This window comes from Pomacea canaliculata, linkage group LG5 (assembly GCF_003073045.1).
Source record: "Pomacea canaliculata isolate SZHN2017 linkage group LG5, ASM307304v1, whole genome shotgun sequence".
NCBI classification, from domain to species: domain Eukaryota; kingdom Metazoa; phylum Mollusca; class Gastropoda; order Architaenioglossa; family Ampullariidae; genus Pomacea; species Pomacea canaliculata.
This window is the reverse complement of record NC_037594.1, coordinates 33,522,291-33,538,504: the sequence shown is the minus strand read 5'-3', so window position 1 is coordinate 33,538,504 and position 16,214 is coordinate 33,522,291. Positions and strand designations below refer to the sequence as shown.

The window sequence follows — 16,214 nt, the reverse complement described above, 5'->3', positions numbered from 1 at the left end:
AAATTATCTCAGCTTTTCCTTCTAAGTTTATTTTAGGGTACTAAGAAATACATTATTTGATTTTTTTAATCTGTCGAGAGCTCAGCAGTAAAGCGATGTTCGGGTGTTTAACGGTTATTAAGACTAGATGCTGCGCATATGACACGTGATGAGGCCTGTGGGTGCGGCAGATGGCGAGCTGTCGGAGTGGTGAGCAGTGATTCACAAACCTCTACTGACGCAGAGCGGTCCACGTGTTTGATGTGTCACAGAGGTCAATCACAAAGCTTAATATCTCGAACAATCGATGGTGCAGAATCTAATTAAGCAGTACTTTAGTCAATACTCAGTTTGTACTGGAGCGGGCTTTACACACACACACACACACTCCCAAACACGCACGCACGCACTCGTAAGAGCCACCATGCATACCTAATACACGCACGCACAACCTACCTGGTGATTGCAATGTCTAATGTGTCCAATATTTTGGAGCTTAATATCTGCCGAATATCCACATCGATTCCTAGCAAAAAAATTTTTTAAAAAAATCCATGCCTCATTCTGCCCGATGATGAACAACTAAGGTTCCTAATTGTCTGCTCTTTGCGCATATTGATAACCTGAATAAATTCGTGTCAGAAAATAGTCAACAGCACTCACACCCACCTTCGGAGGCTGAACCCCTCCCGACCCCTCCCCAATCACTCCTACCCAACCGTCACTGCTACCACAGCAGCTGAGGGTTCAGTGGCATTTCGTGTTCGTAATTGCAAATTAAGCGACAAGAGCAAAGCAAGCTGAGGTTGTGATCGAAGAAATTTCTGTGCCCGCCATTTGGACTTACAATCGTCATTGCTTTTGTTATAAAGTGACTGGGTGACTTAAAGGATTTCATCTCTCACACTTCAGATTTTAAAAAGTGACTTTTGGATCCTTTAACAGAATTTTTTTAAGTGTTAGAAGTCATAAAGATGAAGTGGAGACTGTTTTGGTGTGTGACGTTATTAACGGCTGCTCTCCTTTTGGATTCACTGTCGTGGGCAGAAGATGTTCCTCAACCTGCACCATCAACGCCGAGCTGCCGTCGCCACATAACTCCACAGACAGAGCTGTCACAACCAGCAATGCCACGACAACGAAAGACAGCACAGATGCTGTCAAGGATGAGGATGGCGATGAGGATGAAGATGATTATGACGATGAGGACGATAAAGACTTGTCTCCATCCCTCGCCGATTATATTATGAATCTGATGCGAGGAAAATCAGATAACTCTTCTAAAGCACAGAACAACTCTTCTGACAATGCAACTGTCGGGACACACAACAATGGAGGGAACGATAGCCAGACGATTTCTACTCAGCAGCATTCTCAGGTGCGTAATTAACCGCTTGAAACAGCTACACAGATAACAATCCTTTCCTACAGAACCATGGTCTTTCACTTCCCGAAAACTTGATTTTACTGAAGAAAAGAAATACGCAAAAAAATAAATAAATAAAAAAAAATGTCCGATTTTGGGCAGAAATCAGATGCATATGGCAGTAATATGAAAAGCCAATAAACGTCGAAAGAAGACTTTACAGCTAACAAATGTTTTATTCAAAAGTATATGTCCAAAATATTCTCAAGTTTAAGGCAGAGATAGAAATAAAGTGATGACAAAACGCTGCTAGGGATCTAACGAATAAAAAAACCCTCTTATAAGTATTGCTGCGGCGCAGTTTAAACAAAAGAAAAGGCGAGGAACAATTGCAGCTTGGAATCCTTTATAAATTTTAAAGTGGTGTTACTATGATTAAATGTCATATTGGTACATATCATTGGAATTTATTACCTGCGACACTTAAAATCACAACAAAGCTGTCGAGGGGACAAAGACTCCCTCCGAGAATTCCCCTTTACAGTTGAATACTGGTATCTACATGCTAAAGATGTGAACCAAATTTTTTACGTACAAGAATATCCTAAATATATACAAGAGAAATAAAAAATGGCAGTTCAGTGTCAGCTTGAATGCGACAAGAACACAGATATCTACACAACACGAGAAACAGAGCGAGAAAAATCAGATCAAAACTAATTGGGGAAAAAAAATGTCTGTAATGTAAATTCAGGTCTGCTCAGTGCCGGTGGACCTCGAGAACTATGAGTGTGGAGACGACCCCTGGCTCCTCCGCTACTTCCGGAGCGGCATGACCGCAGAGGGCATCGCTGACATGCTCTTCGACATGTCCATCGTCCGCGAACTGCAGCAGAAGTGTCCGCCAGGCCAGTGGTGTCTCGGCGACCAGCTGGCCGCTCTTGCCTTCCGAGCCGACTCCTTCTACAGGGGTGCCTTTGTGTGGGACGAGTTCTGGGACTGTTCTCTGGAAGTCATCAAGAAGAGGCTAATGTGCGATGATCGAGTAAGTTTCCAACGAAAAAGTCCCATGTTTTTGTTTTTGTTTCATTGAGCTGGGTATTTATTTCTAATAAGGCAATGTGTCCTGAAGTTTAGAGTTAGTGTTAGCTTTAATGCGACCAAGTTTTGGAGTAGGTCACAAACGTAAGGTTCCTTCGATTCTGTGCCTGGCAACAAAATCCCTTTGTCGACCAGTCAGCGGTGAGTATATAAAATATCAAGGAAGGCAAGGTTGCGGAAAATTCCCAAATGTCAAGCCTAGACAGGATGAACCACCTACAGCTTACTCACCTGTCTTACTTTAATGTTTATATCATGTTTTTAATTATGGCTAGTGTAGTTATCGAACCTGATTGACTGGAGACAGCTCTTTCTTGCACCATCACCTTTCCACTGTTGGTCACTGGACAAGGTGGAAACGATTTGTTAATGTGAAATGAGGTCACAACCACGCAAAACGCAGCACGTGCGGGTATCTACTGGCGAGTAGGTGTGGGCATATGAGTAACACGTGCATGGAAAGTGCAAAGAGAAAGTACTACGAGTGACGGACACAGAAGTGCCATCCAACCAGTAGACAGACTGACGGAAATTCATAACCACAACACCCACAATGTTGTAGAACCATACATCCACTGACTTTTCTCCCTTGTCTGTTTAGCACCTTAGGTTCCTGCTGGACGCCGCCACGCTGCTGGTGGAGTTGATTGAGTGGCAGTCACTTCCTTCCTACCAGCGCCAGAGGGCGCGACCTTGCTTCGCACAGACTCTGGCCGCCCTGCACGTGACGTACGCCGCCTTCCTGGACAACCGCACGTCGGTGAGCTGCTTTCCATCAAGTCTTCATCGATAACTACAGGGATGGACAGGTCATGATGAAATCATCTACATCATAATTGTAGAGTTAAATGCAAATTTTGTTTTCAATGGAAATGTTTGGAAAGTAATCAAAGGAATATTAAGAATATGAAGCTAGAGTTTGGTCAATATTAGTCACTTTGCGTTCATATTTAGGTTCTTTTTAGGACTTGGCTCGTTGCCAGCATCGTCGCTGTAATTGTTTGGATCACGTGATCTGAGTCAGCAGTGCACTAGAAATGTTAAAATCTGGTCATAGATCTTTATTGTATATCATAATTACTCTTTCCCAAGGCTTGAGTCATGAGTTTATCGACTGTTGTGTTTTCTGGGAAGGGCTGGACCTTTGCTCAGGTGTAACTGCGAACTGTCAAATCGACTCAGTTCTAAGTGTGAACAAGTCAATCGGACTCTAACTGTTAATGAATAACCGTCATGTTTTCGCTATTTATCTCCACTTCAGTGGAAGAAGTTTTCGCCCTACCGCGCTTTCTTTCGATCGAATACGCGAGCGCATTGAGGAGTGAATAGAGAAATGATCGAGAAAGAGATAGAGAGAAAGAGGTAGAAAGAAACGAATTTCTAGATCTGAGCGGTTTTCATGGATAGTACAACAGGTTGGTTCACAATAAAATTACAGATGTAGTTCGTGGAATAAATCAACCAACCTGATACGCCTTAGTAATGAGAATTTCAATTCATTGCTACTGAGTCTTTTAGTTTTTTGTTTTCATTTTAATTATTTGCCGAAGAATAAGAAAGTTTCTCTCCTGACATTCAGAGGCATTGCTGTTACTGATAATAGTTCTTCGTAATTTATTCAAGCAAAAGTAAACGAAGATCAATCTCATAACAACAAATTTGTGTATGTTTGGGTTTAGTTGGTTTGTAATAAATACAAGCTACTCTTTGAATAACATTAGGTTCAGAACAGACACGTGACAAAAACATGCAATAACCAGTCATGAAAAACACATACAACAATAACAAAATCCATTTTTGTTGTTTTGTATGGTTTACTTCTATTCGTGAACAAATATGTTTATCTCTCTCTCTCTCTCTGTTGTGTTGGGGGTGGGTGTGTTGTGGGTGCCCGCTCGTCCGTCCGTTGCCTACGCCGTCTGTGAGAAGAGAAAGAGAGGTGGGGGGAGTATTTCCCTTTTTCAAATCAGTTTTTATTTCTGTTTATTTTGTGATTATTTTCTAGGTACGAGACTCTTCAACATGTTCTGGATACAGCTTTGAGGTATGTGGGAACAATTTTCATATTGTTAAAAAAAAAAACAAAAAAAAAAAACAGTACAAACAAAGAAAGAAGAGATCTGGAAATATATCAAGATTTTCTGTGATAAAGTAGTCAGTGCTTTTCTTAATTCTTTACTCTGATGTTGCTGGTAAGTAACAGTATGTTCATCTAGATCTTTTGAAAATAGTTTTGTTAACTTATTGAAGGGTGCATTGTCTTACCACGGAGTATGGACTGTCTTGTTGTTCAGATGACGAACACCTACTTGTGCACCTTCAACGCCTGTAACGCAACCTTCCTGGAGGCAGTTGATGCCCTGCTGGCAATCAAAGAGTAAGAGTGTAAAACTAACTTCTGACAATTATTTTTTTTTTATTTTAAATACATTTTGTCATTGGCGGATCAGCATTCAACATGTGCGTCTGTTATAATGCCAATGCACTAACATTGATACACATGCAAATGTCCGCCATTACAAAACACGAATAGTTGGTTATCGTTGTTTTGGTGGGAAAGCTTTTCCACGTTGATGTGATTTCGCGCTGTAGGGGTAGAGGGAGTGGGAATGAAACTGGAGTACCCGGAGAAACCCCCCACGCTCAGCCCCACGAATAGGTTTCACATATAAAGAGTGTTCCGAGACGAGATCTGAACCCTAAATTTCTCACCAGTGATGACAAACGAGTTTTAACCACTATACTACCGGGCACCCCTGGAGAGGGGAGGAAACCGAGTATCCAACGGCCAGCCCTGCGAACAGGTGTCTGATAAATTAACGGTGTTTTCAAACGTCAAACTTTAACGACTTCTGTTTAGAAATCAGTTTCAAAATGTTAAGAACTTTAGATTGTCACAATTTTAACATAACTATTTAAGATTCCATCTTACTGTCTATGACATTAGTTATCTTGGCTGTTTACTTTAGAGTACCTCAATAGATACAGCGTACGCATTTCAGGGGAAATAACTTTTAAAGTGTGATCATATGCGACTATCTCCCCTGTATTTCTGTAAAATACAATACCAGTGATGTTACTCAAGAATCTGTTACTCATCTTTGATCTGAATTATTAAATAACTTGGACATGTTGACAAATCAGCAAGTGATAAAAATAATCGGTCTCGTTACAAAATATGTGTGCCGTTCTAAGTGTGTATCATCCTATAGTATAGTTGGAGCAAAGAATACATGTACCACTTTCTGTTTCCTATAGCAGCAAAATATAACAGTACATAATCAGCACTAGTAGATGCAGAACTATCGGCTACATCAACAGCATCTGTCAATTATCATCTACCTGGGTGGATCTAGTTCTGTGTCAACTCTGAAACAAATTAAAGTGTTCTCCTTCCCCAAAACCAAGAACTTGTAAAATCAGTAGAAACTGATACCACCATTGCTTGACTTAGTCCCTCTGCTTGAGCACTGAAACAAAGTACAGTCGGACCTCGAGAAGTCGAACTCAAAGGGACCCCAAAAAAATTCAACTTAAGGAGTTTTCGAGTTTGGGAAAATGGCGAAATAGGCGCAGGTTAATCAAGGACAATGTTTTTTTTCGGCTTAATTACTGTATTATAACCGTTTATTATATTATCGTTTTATACGGATGCATGTAGTACAGTACTGTACTATCAAACAGTACAATCAAATGATGACTGGAACTTTTTCTGCGATTGACAACATTGTCAGCTGACGCTCACCACTCGCCATGTCCGCGGCACGTACCGCACGTGCACAACCACACCGACACCGACACCGACACCGACAACAACTGTAGTCAGTGCTCGTCCCGATCAGAGACTGACTAAGATGAAAGGAAATTGTGGTAAAAGCTCTTTCTTGAGACAGTTTGGAACATAGTTTGGAACAGTTTGAGACATACAGTAGTTGCGTCTGATTGGTGATGACTCAAACTTCGACTAACGGAGGTTGGAAGCCAAAACATCTTCGTGTTAAGGAGATATAAAATACATTGGTCAGATTGAATTTGGCCGGCAACTAACGATTTATTCGATATAGGGAGGTTTTCGACTTAGGGAAGGTCGACTTATCGAGGTCCGACTGTATTTTGTTGTTGTTGCTGCTGCTGTTGTTGCTAGCACTAAATCCTAGAAGTAGTAATGCATTAAAATCTACCATTCTCCTCTCTCTCTTTCTCCCTCTCTCTCTCTCTCTCGCTAGTTTCAGTTAATTATTTTACTTACCTTGAAAAAAGTGCATAAATGAGCCTTTTGATGAAATAAACAGTAATTTCAAAGAAATGTTACTTCACAGTGTCTCCACTACAGTGTTTGGTCTCTGTAGACGAATAAGCTTACCTAGCTGTACTGTCGGGATCTAGGCTCACTTACCTGTACTTTTCCTGTGACTAGGTTTGGATGGTGGGAGGAGACAGCCGACCGTGTCGAGGAGGTGAAGGCGGGGTGCCCAGGGACGGGAGCGGACTGTGGGCCTGTCAACACTCTCATCATGCTGCTAGCGGACGAAGCTTTCAACCCCGAGTCCTGGGACGACGACGACGACGACGACTTCTACGATGATGAAGACTATTATGATGACGACGAGTACGATTACTTCGACTACGATGACTACTACGATGACGAGGACTACTACGATGAAGACTATGAAGACGACGACGACAACGACGATGATGACGACGATGAAAAAAACGACCGTGGCAAGGTCGAGGGTGACTCTACCAAACCCACCTTTAATGAAAACCTGGATGAGAGATATAAGACTAACCATTTTCCAGCAGAAAGTTTTATCACTTCGGAGGAGTCAGAGGTAGGTAAACTAAATGTGACAGTTGATTTCACAGAAAGCATGTTCTGTGTTGTTTTGGTGGTACTCGTTTAATAATAACAATAATAAAGGCAAGTTTTTTTATTTAAGGTTTATTTTTTATTTTTGTTTATCTTTGTTTATTAGAGTGTTTATTTAATACGCTTATTTTAGCTTTCTACTTTGTTCATTTTTGATTACATTTTTATATTGTTTGGTTTTTTTAATTTCTTTTTGAATTTACTTGTTCTTCAATTTTTAGTTTCATTGCTTGTGATGTTTAAACTGTTGCTATTGTATTCTTCACTTTGTAGTTTTAATATCTGTTTTCGTAATTTTCATCCTAGAGGAATCCGCAAGAGTTTTCTAATTAAATATCTTCGTCCATCACATGACACATTCAAACTTGGCATCGCGTGGAGAAAATCAAACACCTTGTCAAAGTCGATTTCCTAAAGCCACGTTGTGTTGTGTTTTGAAGGACATGCAAAGCAGCTCCGACGCCGAGGACAAGTCGTTGATGACAGCGCTGGCCGTCGCCACCGGGGTGGGAGCGCTGTTCATGGTGGCCGCTCTCCTCGTCTTCTGGCAGCGTAGGCGTCGCGCGCGGTCTTTCTTCTACTACAGAGACAACTATGGCAAGGTAACGGACCTCGGAATGATGGAAGTCTCAGTGTTGTGTCAAATAGCCCACGGTAATTACATAGTATAGCCAAACAACTAAATAAATGGAGATCCTGTTTTGTCATCATCATCATCATCATCATCATCATCATCATCATCATCATCATCATCATCATCATCAAAATTTTAAAAAAGTAAGTTTTCTACATACTGAAGTCGAATTCTGACCAGTTGCTTTTGATGATAGATGTACAAGGACGACGCACACTTGCTGAGCAACTCTGACGAATGACTAGCATGGGAAAAGGCGGCCAAAGGTCATATACGCCTTTGGTTGAATCCTGCTGACTGCTCTCTGTTTCCTGACGACGACCACATCTGCAACATTGATGTCTCCGCTATTGCGAAAGTTCAATAGACTATCGTTCCTCTGTCAGGCTGGGAGCTCACACGACCCACCCTCACTCCGACCCTGTGTCACGTGGGTTGCTAAGCTATGTACACGTCGTGGCCTTCAAAGTGATTGGTTTTAGTTACTCATGTATTTATGTTAATGACAGAGGTGGTACTTCTTGCAGTATTTGTAGAAGCAGTTCAGTTTTCTTTTACTTACAAAACCAGACGACAACTGCTCCTGTCGTGGCAAAAAAAAGTGTAGCACTAAACAGAGACATTATTATTGTAAATATTTAACTTGGAATATAAAACATACTTGTTTAGTAAAGTACAAACATACATGTACAGATTTGACCGATGGTGTGCACGGACAAACGCACACACAGTTTTACTACTTATTACCTACACTAAAAGTCATTTACTTTTACATCGCCCTTAGTATCGTGCCACTGCGCATGTCTGTGATATAGGTCACAAGACACTAGCGCCAGGCTGTACAATCCACCTTTTACAAAACTTGCATCGAAGTTAAGCTAAATTACATTCGCAATACTTCTTGCTGCTCTCGACTGCGATCGTGTGTAAACGTAGGCGTTGGTGGCGACATCTGCACGTGTTGTCCGTCCCAGCTGCGCTCGAGAAAAATGACTGGAAGTTTGAACTCAAGGTGTCAACTATCCACAGGTCAAGGCCACACGCCGACACACATGATGGCCTCTCGATGCTGGTTTTTAAAAGCAACATCTTGAAGGAAACCAAGACCCGTCTGATCGCTGCCATGCATGTGACCCCGTGGTTGCTATGCAGCCTCCTTCAGCCTGCTTGTCCCCCCTGGTCACGGAGTGATGTCACAGTGACCCCCACCTTTATTATGTGTTTTGCTTCTTGTTTTCTTGGGGTTTTTGTTTAATGTTTGACAGATTTGTGGCTCACCATTTTAAACGATTGATTAGCTATCAAGGTCCAGTTAATTTACTGATGGAAATTTGTACATTTCCTGCCAAAGCTTGGCCACTTGTATTAAATGAAGATTTGTAAATAATCTTTATGCGGGTTGTTATAGGATGGTTAGAAGTTTATATTTGTATTTCTTAGGATTGCTAGATCCCTTCAGTTTCATTACGTAGACAGGAGTACGTTTGCCCTGTTTTCTCTCTCTCTCTCTTTCACACACACACACACGCGTACATACCGGGGATCCTTCAAAAGATCCTATTTTATCCTCCTTTCCTTTGTAGCTGCGACCTTTTGTTTTACCGTATTTTATTTGCAGATAAGTATGTCATAGAAATTTACTTTTCTTCTTTAAGTGTTCCAATATTTTGCATGACAAAGATTTTGTTGGCAAAGAAGCTGACCTTTGAAAAGGATCCAGTATGGAATCATTCTAAATCTGTTTTCTTCCATCAGAAATCATCGATATAACAGGACAATCCTGAAGCTTACGTTTACTTGTTAATGTTGTTACATTAATGTTGGGGAAAATTTTTAGTTTCTTTTAATTTACTTTTAACTATTTAACAAAGATCGATTTACTTTTGCTTTTAATTTTTAATTAAAGTTGTAGGACTCTGTAGTGCTATTTAACATAATGGAAACTGAAAGCTGAACTAAGATATGACATAAGAATGTTAGTCCACTGTAAATATCAGTTCTGACTATTATAAGGATATTTCCGAACCAAAATAAACTGGTAAAATAATTTTTCTTGTTGTTGAAGTGTTGGATGAGTGTAGCTACGCATGTGCTGACATTGTTGTCCTTTATTTATTAGATAAAAATTGCTTTAAAACACTTTAGTAAAAAAAAAAGTCGACCTTCATTTGCTTGGCATCTTTCTCTGCATGTGGTGTTTACTGGCTGCTCACCATGATGTTGCCATATTCAGGCAACCGTTGTAGAAGGACTATGGGCAAAAACCCAAGACGAGTCCTACAAAGCTCATGCTTGTAGGGATGAAGCTCTGATCATCCATCCTTCCATCTGTCACAGAGGGGCGACATTAGGTTAAGCAGCCAGCACATCTAGGATGGCCGAGCCGCACCTGTCGCATATGTAATTTATTTTTTATTTCGATTGTAGAGGAGAAAAGGGGGAAGACCATATAATTAATTGTCACTGGACCAAGGAGACAACAAGTGGAGGACACAACATGTAGGGGAGTGGAGGCTGCGCCTACACAGCAGTCTGTTGTATGTGAAAACCACTTTGCTCCTGACTGTTACTCTGTAACATATACACTGAAAAGTCAAGAGGGTTTTGAGGTAGCACAAAAGCGCCTTCGTCCAGGGTTAGTTCCGGCTATGCAGAAACATATATTTCTTCGTTTAACAACACAGATAAGTTCCACGAACACCTGAAGTTCTCTCGATAAATGTATTTCCAATTCTACTTTTCATTTTCTGTTGTAGCTGTCATCGGGGACATCATATGTTGTTAGTAACGTGTACACAGTAGATGATGAGCAATGTCTGCAACAGCCTTGCCTAAAATGTAACTTGCTACTCCACTTTTTTCTAAATCTCTGCGGGCGAAAGTTCTTTCTTTTTCTTACTGTTATTCTATCTTTGCTGATATTGTTGTTATTTATTTGTTTATTTATTAGTTAAAAGACTGTAGTGATAGAGTCGGCCTTTCTCTCCTTGGGATCTGTCTCTGGATGTGGCATCTGTGTACTGGCTGCTTTGCAGTGATGTACCCTTAGTGGCTGAATCAGGGTACAACGCTGATTCCCCTAACCCCCACCTTCATCTCCTTGGGAAGTAGTATGTCTAAATATTGTGTTTTATTAATGTGATTGTGCATGTGCGTCTGTAGGTGCGTTTGTGCTTGTTTTGACTTAAAACTATCGTTTGATTAAGAAATGTTTAACCTTGCCCTATGCCATGATTTGTTTTGTTTAAAGGAGACCGAAACTAACAAACACACAAAGACAGAGAGAGAGGCTCATACACACAAACACAGAGAGAAGCTCTCTCTCTCACACACACAGATGCATGAACCCAGAGACAGGAATACATACTAGAACGCGTGTGAACTGCTTGTATCACACTAGGATCAGTAGACTCATAGCAATGTCGGGTATGAAGGATGGAACAACGACGTAATCGATATGCAGGTCAAATATCTGTGTTTAATGATTTTGAGACAACCATGTGTTTCGTACACGTGCAGATGATACGACTGGATACAGCTACAGCGAGGAATGGCTACGCGTGACTGAGTTACACTTTTCCTCACTGCAACTATAAACTTATTACCGACGTTTTGATGTCAGGAATTGTGTGGTCTGTTCTGATTGATGATAATTTGTTATGAACACTTCGCAAACTCCGGTTTCAGTTGCTGATAAAAGCTCAAACAGCTAACCCACTTAGATTTGGTTACCGATGGGTGGGTGGGTGGCTGAGTGAGCGTGTGGGTGAGTGAGTGAATGAGAATGACAAATCTTTATTTACGATGTAATAGAGAAAGCGAAAATTGTGCTTTTTTACATCTAGCTCTCTGACTAAATAAAGGAAATAAAAACATAACATTAATTCAGAACAAGGCAATAAAAATAGAGAGATTTAATCTATTACAAACATGGTGGTTGATGTCTGAATTGACAAATTTTGTTGTTGTTTTTTAATTGTCTGGATCACTACAACATGTGGTACGTTTGCTTTGTCGTTACGAGTAATAGATGATTAAGTGTGGTAGCACGCCTCGGTGGGTTTCGAAGAGGTGATGAAGAAGTCCACTTGTGCTTTTACACAAGATCTGAGGGAATGTTGTTGCAAAGAACACTGCCAGAATATTTCCAGCTGGTTTTGAATAGGTCATTCTGTGGTTTTCGGTTGAACTTGAGACCCTTTTATTATTTAATGGAAAGACAGTATAAAGTCGAGAGGGCATTTTATCTGTTATTATTTTAAAGATGAATATATTGTTGAATTTTAGTCTAGTTAGTAGCAGTGCAACACCTCGAGACAAGAAATCATGAGGCTGTGTTTTTGGTTCGAATAAAAGATCTGATAATCCTTTTTAAGTGAATTCGGGAGGTGAGAATCCAGAAATCCTTGAAAGCGCGTGCGTAGTCATAGTATTTGCATCTACCAAAACGTAACAAATAAAAGCAAGAATGTCATCTAAAAAATTCACAATCTAACTCGCACTACAGAACGTGATCTTCAGGCCGGACGTTAGAAGATACTAAACTGTTAGTAACCCGTGCTGTGGTTTCTCAATCCATCATGGATGTCGTGAAACTCTTGGCAGTCGAAACCTTGTGACTGCGGAAAGAGAAAGAAAGTGTCTGGCTGTGTGACGCAGGCATGACGTCAAAATATTCGTCGTGAAAACGTCATTTTGACGTTACGATAGAAAAACCTGAGTGTTAGTGTCAGTGACATCGACATGGCAACCTTCACTCTCTTCTACAGGGTGCTTGGCAATATGCTCAAAAGGTAAGGTACTATGCAATATGGGGTGTGTGCTTTCTTTCTTCTGTCTATCCTTCTATGTTTCTCTGAAGATGCCTCAACAAAAAGACTTTCAGACTTCAACATGCTTACACAACTTCACTTCAGGCTCTTCAGCTATTTTCGGAACACAATCGGTCTAGTGTACAACTGTCAAAAACTGGCGTGCTATTGTAGTTGATAAAATCATCCATTTGATGTTTGACAGAACAAGGCACAGTTATGAAAATATATTGAACGGTGATAATCAGATAACATCTTGTAAACTTTCCCTCCGACACTTTACTTGCGACATATTGCAGTCGATTGATTAAAATGACTGTGGGTGTCTAGGTTGACTTCCTGATCTACAGTTCACAAGTCGGTTTTAGCATGCGTACTAAACTGACCTTAGCTTGCAGTCATGTCATGAATACATTTGACAGTGAACTCAACAGACTTCTATAAAGTGAATAAAGTGTACTGGTAGCGTACAAAATACTTATATAGGTGAGACTTATGTAGATAGTGTTTGATGTATATGTAACATAAAACTTTCAATAGGAACAAAGCATTGCATTGTGCCAATCACATAGTTTATCCTTTAAATCTAAACCATCGTGGTAGCTGTCTACTCACAATACCTGTTTGTGGTGTCTAAAAGCAAACGAGAAGCTGTTTCACTGAAGTTCTGACCAGCATAATAAGTATTTCTCAATAAAGTAATGTTTTCCGTAGGATTAATTAAAATGATGTGATACCAATGGTGTGTATATATGCGCAGTCTTTCTCAAATTTGATAAAGTAGGAAACATAAATTTATGGTCTTTAGAATCGAAGATTTAAAACGCATGCTTTCTCTAGTTTCTTGTGTTGCCCTCCAAAATGGTTAAAACAATATTTTAGATCCGCGAAGGTTCGGAGAAAACAAATGAGAATAAAATATTAAAGTTTTCTTTATTGACAGTGTTATAAAACTTAGGTGTAGAGTCTCAAGAAGTCACATGAGCTGTTGTCGCTGTTTCAGGCGTCTTCGTGTACTAATAGTGGGAGGCTTGGCCTTATCGCTGCTGCTGATGATACTGTTCTTCTCGCACTCCAAAAATTCTACAGTCAGATCAAAATCGCAGCATTCCACGCCTGGGTTCTTTCTGTTCGGCACCAAGGTTCTCGTGACGCTATTTATTTACCTTTATTTCTCACTGAATGCTTCGTCTCCGCTATCCTATCCCCCGTATTCCTATCAGCTTCTTTCGCAAAGATCAAACCCTTTCTGACAAGGGTCTGAACCAGGGGTGGGCAATTAATTTTCCCAAGGGGCCGCATGAGAAACTGGGATGGTTTTAGAGGGCCGGACTAATATAGTTAACTCAGTTTTACCCAATACTGTATACATAGTATATATACTATCTCTTCGCCAGCGGGCGGGCCGGTCACAGACAGTAGGCGGGCCGGCCTTTGCCCAGGTCTGGTCTAAACAGTCGTTCGACGTACCTAGTTCAGACATTCGATTTCTAATCTTACAGAAGTTATTAGGATATTACATATGTAGCTATTTTTGTATATTCGCAGTACATAAGGTAATCACTGTAGCACACTCTTCATTGTTTCACCTGCGTAAGCCATGAGATGTGTAAAGGAAAACGGCAACAATATTATCTTTGTACGTAATTGTTCATATAGTCACCGAGTAGTCTAAGCCGTTAATTTTGAGTTGGTTAGAGTGTTACGCTGCTGGCAGATATTTTTCACGATTTGTGTCTCATGAGAAACACAGACCCTGCTTCTCAACTTGCGGTCATCTGACTGCTTTCGCTGACAGGAAGGGAAGCCTCACCACCAGGTGCTGTTCCTCAAGGTTCACCGCTCTGGCAGCTCCACTGTGCAGAACGTCCTATTCCGCTTTGCCGTCCGCCATGATCTCGCAGTCTGGCTACCCCAAGGGTCAAAGGAACACTTCTCTGAGGACCACCTGGCCTGGTGGGAGAGTGCGGGAGCCTTGCCACCTCCCGAGCACCGCTACGACATAGCTTTCAACCACATGGTGTACAATCCGACAATTGTCAGCCTCTACATGAAGCCTAACATTTCGCGCGTGGCCATTCTTCGTGAACCCTTTTACAGGTTTCTTTCGTCCTTCCACTACTACCGAAACAGTTTTCGGCTCGAGTACTTGGCTCGCATACCTGGCTCGGTGCCAATTTACACCTACCTAGGGAATCAACAGCAGTGGGAGCATACGAACCCCATGAAGTCACAAACAAACAATCGGATGAGCCTGGACTTCGGCCTTGACGCCAACGCCCTGCGGAACGAGACGGCCATCAGGGCTCTGATAGACAGGCTCGAAATCCAGTTTAGTCTAGTGATGATTATGGAAATGTTCGATGAATCTATGGTGCTGCTCAAGCGAACGTTGCGTTGGCAGACGCGGGACATTCTGTACACGCAAAGAAATTCCATGCACATGCCTTTCCAGAACGCTTTCTCCGAATCACAAGTGGAGAATTTCGCCAAAAACCAGATCGCCGACTACATGCTGTACCGCCACTTCCATGCCCTGCTGGTAAAGAAGATCGAAGTCATCGGCCAAGAATTCCAAGAGGAAGTGACCATTTTCAAGGGCCAGGTCAAAAGGCTTCGGGAGTGGTGCCTGAAGGCCACAGGTCACAGCCTCATCTTCGAAGCCACTCCGTGGAACGAGCGCTTTGAGGTAAAAATTTCTGAGTGCCTCATGATGGCACTGGACGAAAGAGGCATGATGTCCCTGCTTAGACATGCGCAGTCCAACAAAACCACACACGTGGGGTCCTTGTCGGATATTAATCTGCACGAAATCCTGCAATTGACTTCCCGGGAAAATGAAATGTGACATTTCGGATTCTAGATTCCAAGTCCATTGTACACTTACGTGATTAAAAAAATAGATTTATGGAAAAAATTGTTAAAATTTCTTTGTTTACAAAGTTTATACTTTTGTTTGTATAAACTAATTTTATATTAAATTATTCCTGAATTAATTTCATAAAGTATTCCTATGTTAACTTTATAAGTTAACTACAATAGAACAGGTAAGCAGACGTGTTTGCGCCTGTCTTTAGCTCTCTTTCAGACACAAATGGCGTCTGCTTGTTAGGTCTTTAAGAGAAGAAAGGATAAATGGCGTCATAAAATGGATTGTTTAAAAGGTTGGGTGGAAACCTTACCAAAAAGAGACAAAGTATCAGAAAGCCGGTTGCCGTGTCCACGTATAAGCCCAAACTTTGCCTCTGTGAATGCCGAAATATTTTACTCCGAATCGCCACTTAGTCGACCTCGTGTGTCTGTGAGTTCCTGCGGTATTCTCACAGAACTCATGCAGCTCGCCCCCGGAATGGAGTAGAGAGGACATCACTCGATTACACTCGAGTATTTGGCTCTGTCTTGTAAAGATGTCAGAACTATTTTCCAGGTAGCCAAATTTATAGCGATGACCTT

The 16,214-nt window shown here is 41.2% G+C and overlaps 2 protein-coding genes across 2 annotated transcripts; both read left to right on the top strand.

Moving 5' to 3' along the window:
• The first annotated feature begins 689 nt into the window (after nt 1-689).
• On the top strand, nt 690-9,997 carry LOC112564949. The gene is made up of 8 exons (XM_025240121.1): nt 690-1,357; nt 2,100-2,390; nt 3,048-3,206; nt 4,452-4,490; nt 4,741-4,823; nt 6,864-7,278; nt 7,757-7,918; nt 8,147-9,997. Exons 1-8 carry the CDS (start codon nt 1,226-1,228, stop codon nt 8,189-8,191), a joined length of 1,326 nt encoding a protein of 441 aa, XP_025095906.1. The 5' UTR covers nt 690-1,225; the 3' UTR covers nt 8,192-9,997.
• Nucleotides 9,998-12,646: 2,649 nt separating this feature from the next.
• Nucleotides 12,647-15,678, top strand: LOC112565312 (galactose-3-O-sulfotransferase 2-like). Its single transcript, XM_025240702.1, has 3 exons — nt 12,647-12,743; nt 13,765-13,903; nt 14,560-15,678. Exons 1-3 carry the CDS (start codon nt 12,694-12,696, stop codon nt 15,607-15,609), a joined length of 1,239 nt encoding a protein of 412 aa, XP_025096487.1. The 5' UTR covers nt 12,647-12,693; the 3' UTR covers nt 15,610-15,678.
• The last annotated feature ends 536 nt before the right edge of the window (nt 15,679-16,214 follow it).

Coding starts and splice junctions, on each gene's coding strand:
- LOC112564949 (XM_025240121.1), top strand. CDS start 1,226: ATGAATCTGATGCGAGGAAAATCAGATAACTCTTCTAAAGCACAGAAC. Junction 1,358..2,099: donor CTACTCAGCAGCATTCTCAG/GTGCGTAATTAA, acceptor ATGTAAATTCAG/GTCTGCTCAGTGCCGGTGGA. Junction 7,279..7,756: donor TCACTTCGGAGGAGTCAGAG/GTAGGTAAACTA, acceptor TGTGTTTTGAAG/GACATGCAAAGCAGCTCCGA.
- LOC112565312 (XM_025240702.1), top strand. CDS start 12,694: ATGGCAACCTTCACTCTCTTCTACAGGGTGCTTGGCAATATGCTCAAA. Junction 12,744..13,764: donor CTTGGCAATATGCTCAAAAG/GTAAGGTACTAT, acceptor TCGCTGTTTCAG/GCGTCTTCGTGTACTAATAG. Junction 13,904..14,559: donor TCTTTCTGTTCGGCACCAAG/GTTCTCGTGACG, acceptor TTTCGCTGACAG/GAAGGGAAGCCTCACCACCA.